This window comes from Gymnodraco acuticeps, unplaced genomic scaffold, assembly GCF_902827175.1.
Source record: "Gymnodraco acuticeps unplaced genomic scaffold, fGymAcu1.1, whole genome shotgun sequence".
NCBI lineage: Eukaryota > Metazoa > Chordata > Actinopteri > Perciformes > Bathydraconidae > Gymnodraco > Gymnodraco acuticeps.
Genome location: NW_022990315.1, coordinates 1 through 21,691, shown reverse-complemented (window position 1 = coordinate 21,691; position 21,691 = coordinate 1). Strand labels below are relative to the sequence as shown.

At 41.3% G+C, this 21,691-nt stretch overlaps 4 protein-coding genes and 1 pseudogene across 7 annotated transcripts in view; 2 read left to right on the top strand and 3 right to left on the bottom strand.

Moving 5' to 3' along the window:
• The window catches only part of LOC117550549 (histone H1-like), a 101,122-nt gene extending 79,575 nt beyond the window's left edge, over positions 1 to 21,547 (bottom strand). The window contains exons 1-2 of one of the 4 annotated variants that reach the window (XM_034222960.1): positions 20,893 to 21,547; positions 20,810 to 20,854 (exon numbers count right to left, since the gene is read on the bottom strand). In XM_034222960.1, the coding sequence (XP_034078851.1) occupies positions 20,810 to 20,854; positions 20,893 to 21,504 (657 nt within the window). In that variant the 5' untranslated portion in view covers positions 21,505 to 21,547. The other 3 variants (XM_034222962.1, XM_034222963.1, XM_034222961.1) reach the window with 3 other exon arrangements.
• Positions 2,556 to 3,161, top strand: LOC117550571 (histone H2B 1.2-like). The gene has a single exon (XM_034222985.1). The coding sequence runs from the start codon at positions 2,569 to 2,571 to the stop codon at positions 2,944 to 2,946; it is 378 nt and encodes a 125-aa protein (XP_034078876.1). The 5' UTR covers positions 2,556 to 2,568; the 3' UTR covers positions 2,947 to 3,161.
• Positions 4,152 to 4,606, top strand: LOC117550566 (late histone H2A.L3-like). Its single transcript, XM_034222978.1, has one exon. The coding sequence runs from the start codon at positions 4,169 to 4,171 to the stop codon at positions 4,550 to 4,552; it is 384 nt and encodes a 127-aa protein (XP_034078869.1). The 5' UTR covers positions 4,152 to 4,168; the 3' UTR covers positions 4,553 to 4,606.
• Positions 17,296 to 17,878, bottom strand: LOC117550555 (histone H3). The gene has a single exon (XM_034222968.1). The coding sequence runs from the start codon at positions 17,856 to 17,858 to the stop codon at positions 17,448 to 17,450; it is 411 nt and encodes a 136-aa protein (XP_034078859.1). The 5' UTR covers positions 17,859 to 17,878; the 3' UTR covers positions 17,296 to 17,447.
• LOC117550565 lies at positions 19,498 to 19,971 on the bottom strand (annotated as a pseudogene).
• Positions 21,548 to 21,691: the final 144 nt, after the last annotated feature.

The following is a 21,691-nucleotide window of genomic DNA, read 5'->3' as shown; positions in this document are numbered from 1 at the left end:
TTTGATCGTATACCAGTAACTCCTTTTTTGATACACTATAATTCAATATTCTAAAAACAATTTTGACTTTATTATTAGTATAATCAGCTGATCCATCTGAATAATAAAGGAGGGAATGTTAACCTACAAGATTTGTACCATAGACTTCCATTGTAACCACATTTTTGTATCCCCTCCCCCCCTTTAAATTAAAGTGAAAAAAAGATGTTGCACTAATTGTCCTCTGCATTTGACCCTAAATGTTAGTGGTGCCATGGCAGCCCGGGGACCGACTCTAATTCTGAGGTGCCTTGGTCAAGAGCAATGAAGGGAGTATCTGAACATCCATAACATGCATGTTGTTTTAGGAGTATACGAATTATCTTTATGCTGGTTGGTCTCCCACCCTCGGCGGGCTATCAGCACAAATGATGTCCCCATATGATAAAATCCACCATCCCCCCTGATTTTTTTTTTACAACTTGAGTACTGGCTGTCAGGGATCCAGCTGTGCGCCTCTCTCTCCTGCCTCTCGGCACGCAGGGAATGTCCCCCCCCCCCCCTCTTTTATCGCTGGACAACGTGTGACCTTCGTCTCTACTTTTCACAGCGGCAGTTTGTTATTGTTCCCAGCCTTCGCCCCCTCACGGAGAGTATTCATGTGTTATGCTATATTTCCAGGGACTGTGATGCACCATTACACATGGCGCAATAGGCCTTAGTGATGGGAGTCATCAGAACTAGTATCAGTTCAAGTTATGATGAAACATGTGCAAATACATTGCCTTAATACACTTTTCAATCCACTATGAGTTTACCACCTGGAATGCTCGTGGTATTCAGTCTAAAGACAACAACAACAACAACAACAACAACAACACATGTATTATTTGTTGGAAAGTAACTTTGACATCCTGCCACTCTAAACTAAGTGGTTTTGAAGCCTTTTAATGATTCCCGAGATTTTAAGAAAGGTCGTCAGGATGATTTGTAACTACACATTTTAAATGTTTAAAAAATATATACCTCTTTGTGACTATCCAGTATATCACACAATACCTGTGTTAGAAAATACTTTTGAACACTTTTCAGGTATTTGTTCTTTATTTTAATTCTATAATCTTGTAAGTATAACAGAAATCTAAATATCAACATGTCCTGAACAGATAACTTGTCAGATATCACACTTTATCAGTTTAGATAACAGGACTGATTTACATATGAAATGACAACGGTGTTTTAGGCACCAAAATGTATGCGTTTAAGGCTAAACATTTCATCATGGAAATAAGTAGGTCTGTATTATCTTCACTGCATTTGAGGATGAACACCTAACTCAATAATGGGCCTGTGAACTTCCAGCCATACCTGTGGAGGAAATGAATTACAAGCATTTCATCAAGAAACTACACCAACCAGCTACAACAAGCTGATGTCCAGCAGTAATAGTAAAAGACAGCTCTTCTCATATAATTATTACAACCAAAAACATGTATGGCTTATATTAAACCAATTTCATTCACATTAAAAAAGCCCTTTTAACCTGAACTAATTCATCACCAAACAAGTCTTACACCTTTTCCCTTTCCACGTTGATTCTTTCTATTTTTACACTGAATCTTCTAATTCATAGCAATACATTATCAACTAATTATGTTTCCCACATTCTTTAAGTCTCACATTTACTGTGATGTAATATGGTGTCATTGAGTCCTGATCTACAACATTCTACATTCACCTATATTATTTGACATTGACAGATTTAAATGATGTTATTATCTCTACACTCAGTTATTCCAGATGTCCTGCCAGGTTGTCATCATGCCCTGCTCTATTAGTGATTATACTTCAGACATCCAAAAACAATTTATAATATATTGTTAGCATTGTTGTCCACTCACCGCTTTTCTGTTATTTCAATATTTACATTAGGTTTTGGAAATGTCTAAGGGTATGATCTAATGTGTACCTTTTCCCGAGCCTATTTATTACGTTTTAAAGCCCTTCTCTCCACATGGAATCATTAGCTTACTCCATCAACCACATATATAAATACAAGAAAGCCCTTTACCTAAAAACATTTGCATTCATGCACACACTCGATTCAATTCAGACATGTACAGGTTTGTTATAAAGGCATCAGGGAAGCCTTCATGTAATCTCTAGAAATACTATGAAATGCTTTCTTTGTTGACCAGTTTGAATGGCTTGTACTAGATTGCATTGGGTAATATAGTATCTGATTGTTTATGAATGATATCATATTTCTTGATTTAGGTTATCATTTTCAGTTTTTAAAAGACCAAGTTCTTCAACCATTTTATATTTTATCTTAATCTGAACAAACAATATACTTTAATGTATCAAGTCTTTTTTGGTTTATTTCATTATTTAGATTTCAATACAAAAACATGTTTCTCTTCTGTTCTCAAAAACTATGCTCAAAGGGTGATTTGTTTTGCGCATGCTCAGTACCCAACCAATCCCGTGCGAGCAACAGCACAGCCTCATTTGCATCGCATGAATATAAATACACCACGCTGTCTCTCGGTGAATACGTTCTACTTTGAGAACCCACAACCTTTGATCATGCCTGAAGCAGCCAGCGTGAAAGCGCCCAAGAAGGGCTCCAAGAAGGCGGTCACCAAGACCCCCAGCAAGACCGGCAAGAAGAGGAGGAAGTCCAGGAAGGAGAGCTACGCCATCTACGTGTACAAAGTGATGAAGCAGGTGCACCCCGACACCGGCATCTCCTCCAAGGCCATGGGCATCATGAACTGCTTCGTGAGCGACATCTTTGAGCGCATCGCCGGGGAGGCCTCCCGTCTGGCTCACTACAACAAGCGCTCCACCATCACCTCCAGGGAGATCCAGACCGCCGTCCGCCTGCTGCTGCCCGGAGAGCTGGCCAAGCACGCCGTGTCTGAGGGCACCAAGGCCGTGACCAAGTACACGAGCTCCAAGTAACCTGTTGCCGCTGCTGCTACAAACCAACGGCTCTTTTAAGAGCCACCCACTTCATCTACTGCTGCTTTCCTCTTTCAAAGTGTCCCGATATACGTCAACATATTTGCCTTTTTAATATAACTAAAATAATACATGGTACAAGTTAACACCATTTATTTAGGAAAAGCTGGTTTTTAAAGTATTTATTGGTGGTAATGACATTAAACTGCTATACTCACTTCGATCATCATCATGTGAACTGGCTTTTACTATTGACATTTTGTTAATTTTACTTCAGAAGTAATTTTACATATTTAATACTTTAAGCTGAGCTCTAATCACATGTCACTTGTTAGACGCTTTTATCCAAAGTGACTCACATACTCAATACTGTGGGCAATCCCCACGGGAGCACTAATTGTTGTATTACAATTCATTTCTGTCTATACATCACTTCCACCTGGAGGTTTAATGCTTAACAAATAAAGCTATATTGTATCTTAAGTGCTGCAAATATAATAATGTATGTACAGTGTATGTATACGAATGAGAATAGGTTGTATTACCGAGTAGGTTAACACATACAGGGTATTTGCTTTGGTATATTTGGTGCATACAAATACACAGAATGAAGAATACCTAGTAAAATAATCAAAATAAAATAGAACTATATACATTTTGAGAAGACATACGTTATAGACCTTTATGAATACACATAATCATAATATGAAATAAGAGATGTCCTCAAAATATTAAAGATAACAAAAGTAGACATTACACAAATTACAATCTACACAAATAAGTTAAAACTGGTGATCATTTTGTTTCCGGTAAATGTTTAGCCCACGTTACAGCTGCATGTATTTAGGTGAGTGTGTCATTTGAGTTATAATACGGAATATATTATTTCATAAGTTAATTACACACTGTAAATAAACATTAAGTATGACACCTTTATGAATGTCTTAATGTTCTCCACACATTGAGACTTTCGCTTCTTAAATTACAGGAGTTTATATTCATCTTTGAACGGGTGAAAACTATTTCAGAAAATAAAAAAATTGAAACTTTAACGTCTCATTCTGAAAATAATTCAGGCGGCAGACAGACCTGTTTTCTGATTGGACGATCACAGTTACGGGTCAATCTGACCAATGAGCGTACAGCTGCGCTCCTATATAGTCTGGTGAGAACTTTGACCGAGTTACTTTCTTCTTAACGTCGAAGAATAAACACATAGAAAATGTCTGGTCGCGGAAAAGGTGCAGGAAAGGTTAGAGCGAAGGCCAAGACTCGCTCCTCCCGGGCCGGGCTCCAGTTCCCCGTCGGCCGTGTCCACAGGCATCTGAGGAAGGGCAACTACGCCCATCGTGTCGGTGCCGGAGCCCCGGTGTACCTGGCCGCTGTGCTGGAGTACCTGACCGCTGAGATCCTGGAGCTGGCTGGAAACGCAGCCCGGGACAACAAGAAGACCCGCATCATCCCCCGCCATCTGCAGCTCGCCGTCCGCAACGACGAGGAGCTGAACAAGCTGCTGGGAGGAGTGACCATCGCTCAGGGAGGCGTGCTGCCCAACATCCAGGCTGTGCTGCTGCCCAAGAAGACCGAGAAGCCCGCCAAGAAGTGAACACCCTGAACCCGCTTCTACCAACACCCCAAAGGCTCTTTTAAGAGCCACCCACTTCCAACTAAAGAACATTCCTCTCTCCACTACACAACTACTTAAAGGCCCAGAGCAGTGATCTCCCCCCCTTGCTCTATATGTATTGAGTACAACAAATTGTATATTACACCAAGTCTCTAAACTAAGAAAACTCACATTATTGAGAAATTAACTCTTTAAATACAACCTTAAATTACTATTAATGATTACATCTGTATTTCGGGGTGTAGCCTCTAAACCAGTGCTTCTCAAAGTGTGGTCCACGGACCTCTGGTGGTCCGTAAGCGCCCCCTAGTGGTCCGTGAGTATATTGGTAAAATTTCACATTTGAAATAAATAAATTTATTTAAGTTTTTCGCACTCTCGCGGGAATATCTCCGCAATGGAACGAGCTTACGTTTCACTTTCTATTGCATGATATAGCCCAGATAAACACCTTCATCACACATGTTGCCACTTGTTTGTACCATTTTCAGGTGATTTGTAAAAAAACGATGTGTTTTTGGATATTTGTGGAGTTAGGTTGTCCGCGAGTGTTTTTTTTATTGGTAAAGTGGTCCTTGTTATGAAAACGTTTGAGAAACACTGCTCTAAACTAAAGCGCACTCCTCTTCACAATGTCCTTCGTACATCCAGCAGGTTAATCACCACATTCTCAAATGAATAGCGCTTTGGTTTCTACATCTGTCAGTCCACATAAATAAAGCCACAACGTTTGTTGGACCCATCATTAATGTTTAACTCAGTTTTGTTAGAAATTAAAATCAATGTTTTGATAGCATAATGTACATACCGTCAGTTTAAATGCTGTTTTATACTGAAAAACCAGAAGTTCACCACACAACCAGTTGTTAAGCTTTTATTCTGAAAATCCTTCATGACGACATCCGGGACTACCGCCCATTAGTATCATTAAAGTGGCTATTGACGCCGTTAACATGTATTACATATACAGTTATGAAAGAGATAAGGAGGAGAAAAGGCATGTGGAAGTAAGCAATGAATGTAAAATGTCAAAATCCTCTGTTTAACGCGATATCGGACACAGACGAACGAGAGGGGGAAGTCCCTTACGTCACTACAGCTCACAGAGAGGAGGAGCGAACAGCCAGCAAGCGGGAAGGACGAATGCTTGTAAGGTCTCTTCTGCACGGCCACCCCCTGGGAGAGAAAGCTGCAGACTTTCTCTCCTGAATGAACAATCCTGTTTGTGACTTTACCGCACTTTTTTATTAATTAAAGTACCAATTTTGAACCTCCAGAGACTCCATTTAGTCTCCTTTTTAAGCTTCTCTTTCCTGGACGCTGAGAATAAGAACACAGTTAACAATTGGTGACTTGCTGACGGAATTCTCGTTGCACCGGGAGAGAGTATACACGCGGCTGTTGTCCGGAGCCGCTGGCAAACCCGTTCGACACACAGAGAGCTCAAACTACGGTAAAGAAGAAGCCTGTTACATCACAATTCTTCAATAGTTTATGCAGAACAATCTTAGGACTGTGTGTTGGACGGCTGCTTCCGGTTCCTGAAAATAGCTGGGAAATTAATGTTAAAACAACCAAATTTATAACAATCATAACACGTGGCGTTGCATTTTCATATAAATTGAAAAAAACAAAAAAACAAACCAGATTTAACAATTCTGATGACATAGGATATTTTTTGAAGGAATACAAAGGTACTAGTCAGAGTACTAGTGCTTCAATCTTTGATCATTCGAATAGTTAGTTTCTCTTGGTGACATGTTTTCTAAGTTGAGACTAGACGCAGAGCCAGGCTCAACTGCAGATATCAAGGAAAGGGTAACAATCTGATCAGATGCTTTAACCTTTCCAATTAAAAGAACTAAATGGAGGGAAGATGAAGAAAGATTTATAAGAGTTAGAAGTCTGATACTCCATCTGGAATATGCCAGCCTATTGGCACACAGCATAAATGTGGTCCGAGTAGCAGACCTGCCAGTGAGGGAAGACATAGCAGAAAAACAAAAGACACCGTAGCTTGTAGGAACAAGACAAGGAGAAGGGAGGGGAAACTTCCAGAGAAGGCAGGGCAGACACCTCCAACAATTCAAGCTCAGGAAGAACCAGAGAATGCAGGGCAGACACCTCAAACTGGTAAATCTCAGATAGTGCCAGAAAATCAGAAGCAGAACCAACAACCAGGAGGTTTCCATGATGACAACGGAGGCAGGGGGTCCCAGAGATGTCAAAGACGAACAGGGGTGCCAAACATGACCCAAATGTAACTGACACCCTGGTATCAATCACAGCAATGAGGAAGCTCAGAGGGCCAGACCAACAGATGATGCATCCTCAGCCCAAGGGTATTTAGAAACCCAGCTACATTGAGCCATATCTGTCAACACAGGAGGGAGAAGTTGAATGTTATTTAAAGAGATAGTGAGTAGCATATTGCATTTACACATAAAGCATCCACAGATTAGTAGAACATTAAAACATAGTAGAACATTTAGCAGACTATTTTTGTAATTATGAGAAGGATAGAGATTACGAGTGATGTTGTTCCCCCACACAGAAAACTATTGTGTCTACACAGCTAGTGAGGTCAAGACGATGGGGTTTCCACTCAAAAATATGAAGACGGAAACCTAGTACTCGCCCAAGATGGAGGATCCATACCAAATCCTCCTGTTTACACCGACTGCAGTTCAAGGGGCGGTGATACACCTGACGTGGAGCTGTTGAGACCTAAAAACAGAAACTCGATTCTGCTGTGGTGAGGTCTGGCTACAAAGGGAGGTGTCCGATAGGGTCGCTTGTCTCAAACCAGTGAAGAAGTCAACAAGAACCCATCAGAACTAGAGAGTGACTGTTAGCGGGAGAACAGTGACAGAGCGACAGAGACTGGCACAACATTTTCCAGCCAGTACATAGATAGACCCCGTCAGAAGACCGGGGCTGTGTTTAAAGGGGAACTTCATTTATTGAAAAAAAAAAGGTTGATGATATTCGCTCTTCTTTTTCTGACTCACCTTTACTCACCGCTGGGTCACCAGACCCTCCTTCCACCCACACACTAACCTCCTTTTCCCCTCTCTCTCCAAGTGAGGTTCTTACCCTCATTACCTCTGCCCGCCCTACCACCTGTCCTCTGGACCCTATCCCTTCAAACCTCCTTCAGACTATCGCTCCTGATATTCTACCGTTTCTCACCCATTTCATCAACACTTCTCTAACTTCTGGTCACTTTCCAAATAGTCTCAAGGAGGCAAGAGTAAACCCTCTCCTAAAGAAACCCACTCTCAACCCGTCAGATGTTATAAACTACAGGCCTGTCTCTCTACTCCCGTTCCTGTCTAAATCACTTGAACGCGCTGTCTTTAAACAACTCTCCTGTTATCTCCATCAGAACAACCTTCTGGATCCGCACCAGTCTGGTTTCAAGGCAGGTCACTCCACAGAAACTGCTCTCATTGCTGTCACTGAGGAACTGCACACTGCCAAAACTGCATCCCTCTCCTCTGTCATCATCCTGTTGGACCTGTCTGCTGCATTCGACACGGTGAATCATCAGATCCTCCTTCGCACTCTCCAAAAACTTGGAGTTTCAGGCTCTGCACTTTCCCTCCTCACCTCATACCTGAAAGACCGTACCTACAGGGTGACTTGGAGAGGGTCTGAGTCCGACCCTTGTCAATTAACTACAGGGGTCCCTCAGGGCTCTGTTCTTGGTCCCCTCCTCTTCTCCCTGTACACAAACTCGCTCGGATCAGTCATTAGCCCGCATGGTTTTTCATACCACTGCTACGCTGACGACACCCAATTAATTCTGTCCTTTCCCCGCTCAGAGACCCAGGTCTTCGCACACATCTCTGCTTGTCTAGCTGACATCTCTCAGTGGATGTCTGCTCATCACCTCAAGCTCAACCTTGACAAGACTGAGCTGCTCTTCCTCCCGGGAAAAGATTGTCCCACTCTTGACCTGACTATCAACATCGGCACCTCAGTTGTTTCCCCGACTCAGACTGCAAGGAATCTGGGTGTGACCCTAGATAACAACCTGTCCTTCACTGCAAACATCGCTGCTACAACCCGTTGCTGCAGATACACACTTTACAACATCAGGAAGATACGTCCCCAGCTGACTCAGAAAGCGACTCAGGTTCTGGTCCAGGCTCTCGTCATCTCACGCCTAGACTACTGCAACTCCCTCCTGGCTGGTCTACCTGCATGCGCGATCCGACCTCTGCAGCTCACCCAGAATGCAGCGGCTCGTCTGGTCTTCAACCTTCCTAAATGTTCCCACACCACTCCGCTCCTCCGCTCCCTCCACTGGCTTCCGGTAACTGCTAGAATCCACTTCAAGACACTGGTACTTGCTTACCATGCTGCGAATGGATCTGGCCCTTCGTACATCCAGGACATGGTTAAACCGTACACCCCAGCGCGTGCACTACGCTCTGCATCAGCCAAACGACTCGTTGCGCCCTCGCTGCGAGGGGGACCCAAGTTCCCATCAGCAAAAACACGTGGGTTTGCTATCCTGGCTCCAAGATGGTGGAATGAGCTCCCCATTGACATCAGGACAGCTGATAGCTTACACATCTTCCGGCGCAAACTGAAAACTCATCTCTTTCGACTCCACTTCGAGCGATAGAACTATTAACAAAGCACTTTTATACTAATAAAGGACTGGCTTATCTAAAGCCAGTTGAGTAGCACTTGAAATGTTTGGCTCTATGAAACCTGATGTACTTATGATTCTGTTTTCTTCAAGGTTGTGTCTTCCTGGTCGAATGTACTTATTGTAAGTCGCTTTGGATAAAAGCGTCAGCTAAATGCAATGTAATGTAATATAATGTAATATTGTTAGTGGAAGTGTAGTTTTTTAGTCAAACAATTATGTGATTTATGGAGTCAGATTACATTTTTCTCATAAACACAATTTTATAATCGTCTGAAGTATCTGTTTTAAGGCAATGAGCTGCAGATTAAATAACATAACACTGATTGAGAGCTTGGATGAAGAAGTTGTAGGGTTTTTACAACAGTTTCAAGAATCAGTTTTTATTTATTTATTCTTGAGTAATTTTACTGATTTATAATGTAGTGCATAAGGCACTATCTCATTTTGAGTGAGGGCCACCAGCCCTTCATGCATGTCACCCTCTGTGAGAATAGTTCGCATTTTCTCTCTAGTTTAGAGAAATATTATTTTATCATATCTTTGTACAGCAGTATCAAACAATCCTCTAATCCTAGAATTATTGAGACGCATTAGCGACACCAGGGGTATTGTTTTTCGCAGCAACAATGATGCATAATACCAGGACAAAAGCCATTATTGCAACAAGTAAACCATTTTTTGTGCTAATGGCAGATTTTAGTAAATATGTTTTTATACCATCAGAAAGCCACACATCATACGATATTTTGTACGCCTTATGGGTACACGGAGAATTTATATTTATGTAATGCAACGTTATGGGTTTTACATGTCCTGTTCAGAATAGGGTAATCATTGCAATATTAATTGAGCATGTTCTGCTCAAAGGAGGGAGTGTCATGATTATACAGATATGTTGATTTCAGTGACGTTGTAGTTAATAAATAATAACATGTAGTTAATAATAGGTATCATAACGACAAAAGGTATGCCAAAGCTTGGGCCTCCTCCAAGGAGGGAGTGGTCCAGTTTTAGATATTAGACGAATAAAAGTAATGAATATGTCAGAACTCCGAGTAATATTATCCAAGTTTTGTCTACACAGGCTAAGAAAGCTACAGAGACACCAGAAGAGACTCCAGAAGAGATTCCTGTTCGGCCAGGTAATTGGGTGAGGGTGAAAGTTCACAAAAGACAGTGAGCTGATCCCCGGTGGATGGAACAGTGAGAAGTTGTAACGAACTTCACACGCGCTCCGGTTTAAAGGTAAAGAAAAAGGAGCAAATTGACACCACCTCACACATTGTCACCCTTCACTGGCAACTTCCAGAACATTATTGGGAGTTAGGACTGATTTGGCAGAGCTGGAACAAAACAATAAATAGAAATAAGATAAAGATAGAAACAGCTCAAAAGAGGAATTGTCTATAGATTTTTATAGATAGTACACTAAAGTGAAAACCTATTTTTGTTTTACATCTGAAAAAGAGTCCAATTTTTGTATACGTTATTATAGTACTCATTATTTAAATTCTGTAACTGACACCAAGGGAGAAAATAGAGATGATGTCAAGAACAAAGCCAAAGCTATTGTGGGGTCCCCTAGGGATAAGAGTCAGAATAGCATTGTTGATTGTGCTCATTACACTTGGCACCTTTCTGGTTAGATGGGGAGTACAATATCAAGTAAGACATGGATCCATTAGTCCACTCATAGAGAATGCCCACATCACTAACAAAACTCCAGCTGTGTTTCAGAGAGTTTCACTTATCCCTAGAGCCAAAAGATCAGCTGAGCAACAAGAGGAGGAGTTAGAAATACTTGGTCCCAAAGGTGAGGCGGTTACAATCAAGATGATTCACCCCCCATATATGCAGTTCTTGTATCAAATGATGAGATGGGTTTAAGTGATTGGGATATGTAAGTGATGGGAATTTACAGATTAGGGGAATCTCCAAATACACTGGATCCATGTTTTAGTCTGTGCCAGAAACACCCCTGTTAAGTTTATGGACAACCGACCGGTGAACTGAGCACAATTATTGAAAATGATTACAGTAGAAACAGGCTACTAACCCACAAGTACAGCTTTGTACGTACAAACTCTATGAACAAAATTCCCCAGCAGATTGTGGCGACATTGCAGATATGTTCAGTCACAAAAGTTACTTATGTTCTAAATAACAGTGAGATTTAAAGTGATGGAGAAAATATGGGGACGTTCTTTTATAGTGTGTGAAATATGTGGTGCTTGAAACATGTAGGTATTTTTAATTTATAGAAGAAAATGGTTTCCTGAAAGAGTTATTTGGAGTAGCCATGTTACAGTGGATGGAAACAATGTTTAGGGATATGGCACAACCAATTAGTTACAATTACAACTAATTACAATTAGTAGACATTAATTGGGTTTAGATGACATTTAACATCTAAGACAGATAGTAAGATTAGGAAAATAGAGTGGAAAGGATTGGATATGTTTTACCTCAGTGTGTTAGAATTAACTATAGGTAATGCGGCCCGAGATCTCTCTCTCTCTCTCTCTGCCTGTCAGAATGCTACGACCCCATCTTCAGACAAATGACCTCACCACAGGAGACTCCTCCTCCTCCTCCTCCATCAAACAGACAGACAACCCGAGCTGAACCAACAACGACCTGAGGCATCCAGAACCATCTCCACCTGAGGCATCCAGAACCAAACCAGCATGCTGACAAAGAGGCAAACTCTCATCGGTCCCTCAAACAGGACATGAAGTTCCAAACTGAGCCGCGAGATTTGGCACAAGAACAGAGTGGGACATGAGAGCAGAATACACCACTCCATGCAACAGCGTAGAGACTGAAAAGGAGGAGATGAAATGCAAAGCAGTTGGGCCACTGAAAATAATTACAACGAGGAGGAGAAGACAGAACCAGAGGAGTTGGCATGGGCCAGCAGAACGTGAGGGGGTCGTGGCTTGACGACCAGAGGGGGAGAGAAGGAACACAGGAGTGAGTGAGTTTACACATAAACACACTTATTAGAAAATAATCCTAAAAACACACTGAGGGTAGAACATATTATTCAATCTTTTCATAATATAAACAAATTATTCTTATAGAGATTATTATTCATGTGAGAATTTGGGGAAGATTTAATTTGTTACAATATAGATAGCAGGCAAATCTTTATTTGAATGGAAAATGTTAAAGGTAGAGCTGGAACCAAGCTGTTTAGAGTTGGAGAGGTCCTGATAATTTTATTCCGGTAAATTACTCTGACCTACTAATTGACCTTTCCGAAGTTATTGAGTCTATGTAAGGTTGCTGCTTGGCTCAGATCCACCAACGTCAGCAAGATCTCACCTCTACTAACTTCCCGAAGAACCAAGGTTTCAATTAACTGCTGTTTCAATTCAGACAACTCTTTTTTAATCTGTTTAAGGGATCCCGAAGGATTTTGATATCAGTAAATGGAGTGTGCTCCTACCTAAGTGTGTGTGGCAGGGTGCAATCTTACCTTTGAAGCAGGAGAGGAGGGCACAGGTGTCTTTTAAATTATCCCAATCCAACTGGTGGGATTCAGTTTATTTGAAGAAAAATAGGTCCAAACTAATACAGGGTTTTTACCTTCTCTCTTTACAACATTATAATCATACTAAAAACCTGGTGCTGTGATCATGTTCAAATATGAAACTTTAATTCTCAGTCTTACATTTATTACCAACATGTTTTAATTTCAACTGCCCAATTCAGTTGTGACATTTTAAAAATTCTCCCGATAGAATTTAGAGGTATTTCCTCGTAAAAAGACCGGTGACCATAAAAAGCGCATTCAACTTTCCATTCACCAATCAATTCACATCAGTTTCATACTTTTTTTCCGACACAGACGGCGGGTATAACATTCAAAAACCCATACCTGTCCGCAATTTCGGAGGGAGAGATTTTCCTCACAGATGGCGGTATTTATAATATTCACAAACACATCTCTCATCAAATCATTCCACTCAGCCAACAACCAAGAAATTCGAGAGATATTTACCCCGTCTGGCAGAACCTTACCGAGAGCTAGTTACCCAGCTCTGAAGCACACAGCCTGCCGGGAGAGAGTATACCAGGGGAAAAACCCCCCTCTCTCTCTCGCTCTCTCAAAAAACCAGTCTCTTTATGCTAAAAAAACTGGATCGAAAACCCAAAAAACAAACTCCTCCTCTACACCCCAATTCAGTTGAAAACTGCGCATGCCCTCTAATGTACAAGGCTGAACATGCCTCGACATGTTCCATAGCTTTATGACATAAGACACACCTTCTCATGTTAGTGTGAAAAGGACATGAACTCTCTTTGGCCTTTAATGTGTTTCTCCTTAAGCCTGGAGCCCCCCCCCTCCCTGTGGACTGCTGCCAGAGGAGAGGGAGGAAAACGGTCTACTCTCTTATCAGAGACACCTTACATACTCAACCTAAACAAACCACTTGGTTTTGTTTATACTGTAACTATAGAAAAACCTAAAATATGAAGCATTTTCATTGTGGGTTATACAAGAATATAATTGATTATATTTGATTATAACTAACTTTCGTTTAAGTATTAAACATACTATGAAAACTCACAACAAAGCCAAAGAAAGTATTCCAATCTAGAGTATTGGTTTCACCATTGTAGCATGGTTATTACCATAGGAGAACTGTTAAGGTGGAAACAACATTTGTTTGTCGTCCAAGATGTAGAGTTTTAAAAAGACACTAGGCAAAGAGCGATTGAAGATTTTAATTTTGAAAAAACTAGTATAATTGGGAGTAATACATGCGGGGCCTTGGATCACTCATTTAATGGTGCATATTTTCAACAACAAATATCGTTCAGGGAGAAGGGGTTACTCAACCCACCCTGCAGATGTTTTAAATCTTACTTGCAGCTTCAGAGGGAGCGCACGGCACCAGAGTATGAGTTTTAAAAGACAAGTGCCACCACCTCCTAATGCTCATCCATTTAATCGGTGATGACCTGACATTTAGAGATGTTATTTAAAAGGAGAAACATATCTGCCATGAGTGAACATTCCTGAATTGAACTACAAACCATTAATGAAATGACTTCTGTTTTTAAAGTCCTTGTTAAAGCACCCAAGGTTCCACACACTGTTAAGGAGGTTAGCATAGTTATTTAAGTAGACCAGAAATGAAAATAAATTAGTATAATGAGTTATTGATATTCCACCGGTTTTCACACCATTTCAGGGACTTTATCACTGTATTAGAACAGACCACCCCAAAGCCAGTAGGGCTAAGAGACCAGTCCCAGGGGGAGTTTAGGCTCCAGGGTACAAGGATAGCATAGGGGCGCCCAGGGGAGGCCTAGATGTTGCACTAATTCCATGTCCTAAAATACCGATTGATTACAACGGCCTCTTCTAGAGAACATATTACTTTCATACCTTAAATGATATGAAAGGAGGGAGGGTACATTTCTCATGGGGGACAGTTACAAATGCTAGAAGAACAGGACGATCCACCCCTGTATACAGATGTTGATGAAAATGATGAGTTAGTTTGAATGATGTTAAATGATATGGATGTTCAGAGACCAGGTTGTTCAATGAATGTCCAGCCAATGTGATTCTTTAAATGATGAAATCATGTGAAGAAGTGAGAAAAATAAAATGCTAAAATGGAGTGAATCCATTTCAATTTATAATATACTATTCCAAGATGGTATATTTTTATTATTACATTACACTGGACCAAGATAGTTTATTTAATTTTTATTATTTTTCACTGTTCTAATATGATGGATCCCATGTTTTATAAATCATTGCTATTCTGAAATGGGTCGTTTCTTTTCACTTTGTAAAAACAAGTGCCTTAACACTGAGCGTGGTATGGGAACGGTTTCTGTGAAAGGAGGGAGGAAGAAATGTTCTGATACCAAGCCATTGCTGCTATTTTGAAGAACCATATTGAATGTTAACACTAGAAGTTATGCACAAGGTACAACTTTATGTTTAAATACAGTCAAGGTATTTTTGTATTTTGTAAAGTTGAGGCTATTCGAACCTTTCCATTTTGATTGTATGTTTTTGATATATGAGTTATGTACTATGCAGAGTTCAGATGAAGAACTCATTTATTTCAGTATTGTACACACCTTTTAGGTGTGTAAGGAGGGACTGTTAGAAATTAAAATCAATGTTTTGATGGCATAATGTACCCTAAACATCCCGTCAGTTTAAATGCTGTTTTATACTGAAAAACCAGAAGTTCACCACACAACCAGTTGTTAAGCTTTTATTCTGAAAATCCTTCATGACGACATCCGGGACTACCGCCCATTAGTATCATTAAAGTGGCTATTGACGCCGTTAACATGTATTACATATACAGTTATGAAAGAGATAAGGAGGAGAAAAGGCATGTGGAAGTAAGCAATGAATGTAAAATGTCAAAATCCTCTGTTTAACGCGATATCGGACACAGACGAACGAGGGGGGGGGAGTCCCTTACGTCACTACAGCTCACAGAGAGGAGGAGCGAACAGCGAGCAAGCGGGAAGGACGAATGCTTGTAAGGTCTCTTCTGCACGGCCACCCCCTGGGAGAGAAAGCTGCAGACTTTCTCTCCTGAATGAACAATCCTGTTTGTGACTTTACTGCGCTTTTTTATTAATTAAAGTACCAATTTTGAACCTCCAGAGACTCCATTTAGTCTCCTTTTAAGCTTCTCTTTCCTGGACGCTGAGAATAAGAACACAGTTAACAGTTGACACTACACTCTATCAGTAGCTACTTGTTGGCAGGTGTCTGCAGTTCACCGATCAATAGCGTACCGTAACATTTAAGCTCTCGATCGTATCTTTTGCCCACACGCACTTTGAAGTGAAAACAGAACAGGTTGTTTTTAGTCCCAGCCTTTATCCACAGGTGTCAGTTCACCAACACATGTTTGGAGCAGGACGAAAATAGTGGCTCTATTGTAGTGGATTCAATATTAGCACGTGTGTCTTTCTAACAGTTCTTTATTTATTTGTTATTTTAAGAAATGAGGTATATCTAGGTACATATATTAATGAAGTTATCATCTCCAATGAGCAGTTCTTTAATGTGACCATTGTATATTATATCTATACCGTTAGGAGTTAGTTTAGTAGCTCTAAAACAAACATGGTACAAACTATTATCCAGCACTATTTCAACATTACATAAATCAGTAACATCTTAAATAATAGTGTTTAAACTAAACTGTATGTTATACACAGCCCACACACAGTTAGATGCAAGTGTTTATGTGCAAACCTCTTCTAAAGCGTGAATGCTAGCCATGTACTTGCTAGCATTCTTTAGTTATGCTCAATTTGAGCTGGAATCGTCACGACCGAAACATTTGGTTCAGTTTCGGTAATTGACATGATCGTTTCGGTAGTGACGACCTGGAAAGGTAAGCAGGTAAATCCCATAGTTCTGAAATAAATGTGTTTTAAAGTCTGAAAATCAGTGTGTTACTTTAAAGCTCTCCTATTGTACTATTTGTAGGCATGTATTATAGCACTCAGAAATATATAAAAAACATGTCTATGAAGTGTTTTGCTCAAAATACCAAAGAAACAGAAAAACCTTCATAACACACGGTGATAACCGGAGAAGCATGACATGGGACCTTTACGCAATAAGGTAATACTTTTTACTATAGTGTATGTACTATGTTTCCATAGTGACCATTTATGGTAGAGGAAGAAGATTCCAACAGTCTGAAAATACGATATAAAAATGTAGTTATTTTACTAGATGTGTGTAATTTAGATATGGTACAAAATATATATGGACAAAGTTTTGGGGAAAAAACACACAATTTCAAAACATTTCCAACCTGACTTTGGTACATTTCGGTAGAATGGCCCATAGACATATATCTCAGGACTAGTAATTATATGAACATGTTTAAAGAACAACATGATGTATTCAGTTACGTTGTGTTGGAATGAGCTTTATCTAAAAACACCACTAGATGTCGGAGTCTAGCCATAAATGAGAGCCTGCATTACAAACCCAGTGATAGTTGCAATATGGATCAGCATTATATACTATCTTATCATAATGTGTTACTGTGGACCATGCTTTAATAATGAAAGGGGGACAATGTGTTTATAAAGTATTTGCACACATGTGTTTCAGGACGGGTTGCTCTGTAAGTGTGTGTGTGTGGCTCTTAAAAGAGCCGTTGTGTTTCGGTGTTCTGGTCTCAGGTCAGTCTAAGCCCTCTCTCCGCGGATGCGGCGGGCCAGCTGGATGTCCTTGGGCATGATGGTGACCCTCTTGGCGTGGATGGCGCACAGGTTGGTGTCCTCGAACAGGCCGACCAGGTAGGCCTCGCTGGACTCCTGCAGAGCCATGACGGCGGAGCTCTGGAAGCGCAGGTCGGTCTTGAAGTCCTGAGCGATCTCCCTCACCAGGCGCTGGAAGGGCAGCTTGCGGATCAGCAGCTCGGTGGACTTCTGGTAGCGGCGGATCTCCCTCAGAGCCACGGTACCGGGCCTGTAACGATGGGGCTTCTTCACGCCGCCGGTGGCCGGGGCGCTCTTACGAGCAGCCTTGGTGGCCAGCTGCTTCCTGGGAGCCTTTCCTCCGGTGGATTTACGGGCGGTCTGCTTGGTTCTTGCCATGGCTAGAGAGAGTCTGCTTCTCTGTTTGAAAGTAGTAAGGTGGAAGACTTGTCTGTGTCTCTTATATAGCCAGAGCAGGCACGGCAACGACGCTGATTGGTCAAATGTATACACGTGACACTGCAGCTCAACTATTGGTTGGTAGAGATTGGAAAATTCAAATTTCGCGCTCATTTGTTAAACTGTTCTTATTATACATCCATGTGTGACATACAGCTTTTTTAACACTTTGTCTATGATACAAAAGTCCAGCAAAGATGAATGATGCACAAATTATTCTATACATTCATAAACTCTGAATTCTGCATATTGTAATGCATACATATGTTGATGTACATATTGCTATATTTATAATGTTATTTTAGCATTCTTAAAATCGTTTTTATTATGTATGCGAATAAAACACCAAGACACATTCTAAGTATGTGTTACTTGGCAACAAACCCGTTATGGTTTCTGATTCTCTAATAACAAAATAATGTCTTTAAATGAAGAACATAAAGTATATGTTATCTGAGTTTCCTACTATGGAGTCAGCTATTTATAAGCAAAGCGATGACCTGAATCAAATACACTTTCAGTCACAGCTGGTGTGAAATTTGAGTATTAGTTTGATTATAACTTTTTTTGGCAACGAAAGATGAAGAAATGACTTGAATGCATCTTGGAAATACACATCAATTCAATACATGAACATCTTACTTGGTCCTGATATTCACTGCTGACTGGCTTGCATCATTCACAATGGAAATATAGCATGGCGTACTGCGTGGCTCAGGTATACAGAGGATCGTACTGAATGCTACTTGGGTGAAGTAGAATTCAGCAACATTAATACAGAAGCCTTATTGAATAGAGGAAACTACGTGACATCCAGCAAAAGGGGCTTTATCCTCCTGGGAACCCAGGAAACAAATGTTTTCCAATCTTCTTTATTTTTGATTTCCTACCTATTTAGGGTTAAAAGAAAAACATCTTGCAATTTAGACTTTTTTAATGTAATTGTATTTTTAAATGTTACAGTATGTCCACTGTAGAGGAAGTCAGGAACATTTTAGTTTGAAAAGACAGCCACAATTAACAGATAGACTATGAAAAGTATTATGGTTATAGAGTGATATTAATACTAGAATACATTCAGCTTTATTTAAAACATAAGTAATTGATCTGAACATTGCTGTTTATTTGGTTTTTGGTGAATCTTTCCAGATCTTCAAAGACCTGGAGTCAATGTACTGAAAGCACCTCATTGGACTCCAGATGCAGATTTTCAATTTCTAGCTCACTCGGGCTGGTTTCTGACAGATGTAGAAACCAAAGCGCTATTCATTTGAGAATGTGGTGATTAACCTGCTGGATGTACGAAGGACATTGTGAAGAGGAGTTTGCTTTAGTTGAAATAAGGCTTTACTTTAGAGGCTACACCCCGAAATACAGATACATACATTAATAGTAATTTAGAGTTAAGTTTTAAGTGTGTATTGCTATAGAATATAGGTGTTTTTAGTTTCAGTGACTTGGTGTAATATATGACTCGTTTTATATGTTGTACTCAATACATATAGAGCAAGGGGGAGATCACTGCTCTGGGCCTTTAAGTAGTTGTGTAGTGAAGAGAGGAATGTTCTTTAGTTGGAAGTGGGTGGCTCTTAAAAGAGCCTTTGGGGTGTTGGTAGAAGCGGGTTCAGGGTGTTCACTTCTTGGCGGGCTTCTCGGTCTTCTTGGGCAGCAGCACAGCCTGGATGTTGGGCAGCACGCCTCCCTGAGCGATGGTCACTCCTCCCAGCAGCTTGTTCAGCTCCTCGTCGTTGCGGACGGCGAGCTGTAGATGGCGGGGGGATGATGCGGGACTTCTTGTTGTCCCGGGCGGCGTTTCCAGCCAGCTCCAGGATCTCAGCGGTCAGGTACTCCAGCACAGCGGCCAGGTACACCGGGGCTCCGGCACCGACACGATGGGCGTAGTTGCCCTTCCTCAGATGCCTGTGGACACGGCCGACGGGGAACTGGAGCCCGGCCCGGGAGGAGCGAGTCTTGGCCTTCGCTCTGGCTTTTCCTCCGGTCTTTCCTCTTCCTGACATTTTCTGTTTAGGTTAGCAGAAAACAATACTTCCTCATCGATTGGTGGTGGTCTATAGAGTGAACATCTGGCCGCTGATTGGTCAGGTCGAGTGGTACTACCATCGACCAATCAGAGAAGCGTTAGTCCATTCACTGTGTCAAGTACAAAATACCTCACATAATTAAATCATCGAATAACATATACTATAAAATAGATCTGACTATACACATATACTCAAACAATATAGTGTATTCTTAGAGAAATATTTAAAAATAAAGTATACTTAAAGGATCAAAGTGAAGCACACTATAAGATAGTTTGGCATGCTGAAGTGACAAAACAAATGACCAATGTGACCATTAAAGTATATCCAATATAATCTAATTATTTAAACATACAAAATAAAGTAAAATAATGTATTTATTATCAAAATCAGGAGCTAATCCGATCTCCTCAAGTACAAGTGAATTAATGTGTAATAATAGTCACAATTATATGTAGCATTAAATAAGTTTCGATGTACATTTATATGAAGTTATATAGGCCTACAAAATATTTACATAGGGTTTATACACTATCAAGTATATGGGAAAATATGTATGTTGTGAGTGACTGTCAGAGGAGCCTTCTGTGAAGTGAATGTCTACTAATATAGCAACATAATAAAATGTGTTGTAAAATTAACTAACTTATACGTAATGATAAATAACCACAACATCTTCTGGTTTTGCAAATAAATATGCAGCAGACTTTAACAAACTTGTATTTATGCAAAATTAAATATTAAAACAGGAGAGTGCTCTTTCGGTGTATGTGGGTGGCTCTTTAAAAGAGCCTTTTGGAGATGAAGTAGAGGATCTGTTTACTTCCTCGATGCTTTCCTGGCTGGTGCCTTCTTCGCTGCTTTGGCAGCTGGTTTAACCGCCTTCTTCACAGCCTTCTTGGGGGTCGCTGCCCTTCTTAGGGGGTCGCTGCCTTCTTGGGGGTCGCTGCCTTCTTGGGGGTCGCTGTCTTCTTGGGGGTCGCTGCCTTCTTGGGGGTCGCTGCCTTCTTGGGTGCTGCCTTCTTGGCCGCCACCTTCTTCTTCGGGCTCTTAGTGATCTTCTTCACGGGGGTTTTCTTGGCAGCAGTAGCAGGCTTCTTCGCTACCTTCTTGGGAGTTACTGCCTTCTTGGCAGCTGGCTTCTTAGCGGCGGGTTTCTTCGCTGCTGCTGCCGGCTTCTTGGCTTTGGCTGCGGGCTTCTTCGCTGCCTTCTTGGGCTTCTCGGCGGCCTTGGCTGCCTTGAAGGAGCCACTGGCTCCGGATCCCTTGACCTGCACCAGGGCTCCATTCTCGAGTAACCTCTTCACGGCACGTTTAATGTGAGCGGTGTGTTCGTAGCCCTGAGCGGCCAGCGCCTTCTTCACCGCGATGTAAGAGATCCCTTTACGGTCCTTGGAGGCGGTGACCGCGTTCAAGATGAGCTCAGCGGCTGCGGGACCAACCTTCTTGGCCGGCTTGGCTGCCTTCTTCTTCGGGGACTTGGCTGGTGCCTTTGCCGGGGCGGCGGCGGCGGAGACTTCAGTGGGAGCTTCTTCTGTGGCCATGATGCTGTCAGGAGGATTCTCGGTCTGATGAGACGGAGAGAGAAATCCCAGCGAAGAGAGGAACTTAAACTCACCATGAGAACCGTAGAGACTCAACTCAGTGGCCTCACACAGGAGCTGCAGAAAAACTGTGCCACTTTGTGCTTTCTCTTCAGATAAAACTGTACAAAATACACATTTAGAGAAC

Bases quoted from the DNA above. Each gene is read 5' to 3' on its own strand.
- LOC117550571 (XM_034222985.1), top strand. From the start codon at position 2,569: ATGCCTGAAGCAGCCAGCGTGAAAGCGCCCAAGAAGGGCTCCAAGAAG.
- LOC117550566 (XM_034222978.1), top strand. From the start codon at position 4,169: ATGTCTGGTCGCGGAAAAGGTGCAGGAAAGGTTAGAGCGAAGGCCAAG.
- LOC117550555 (XM_034222968.1), bottom strand. From the start codon at position 17,858: ATGGCAAGAACCAAGCAGACCGCCCGTAAATCCACCGGAGGAAAGGCT.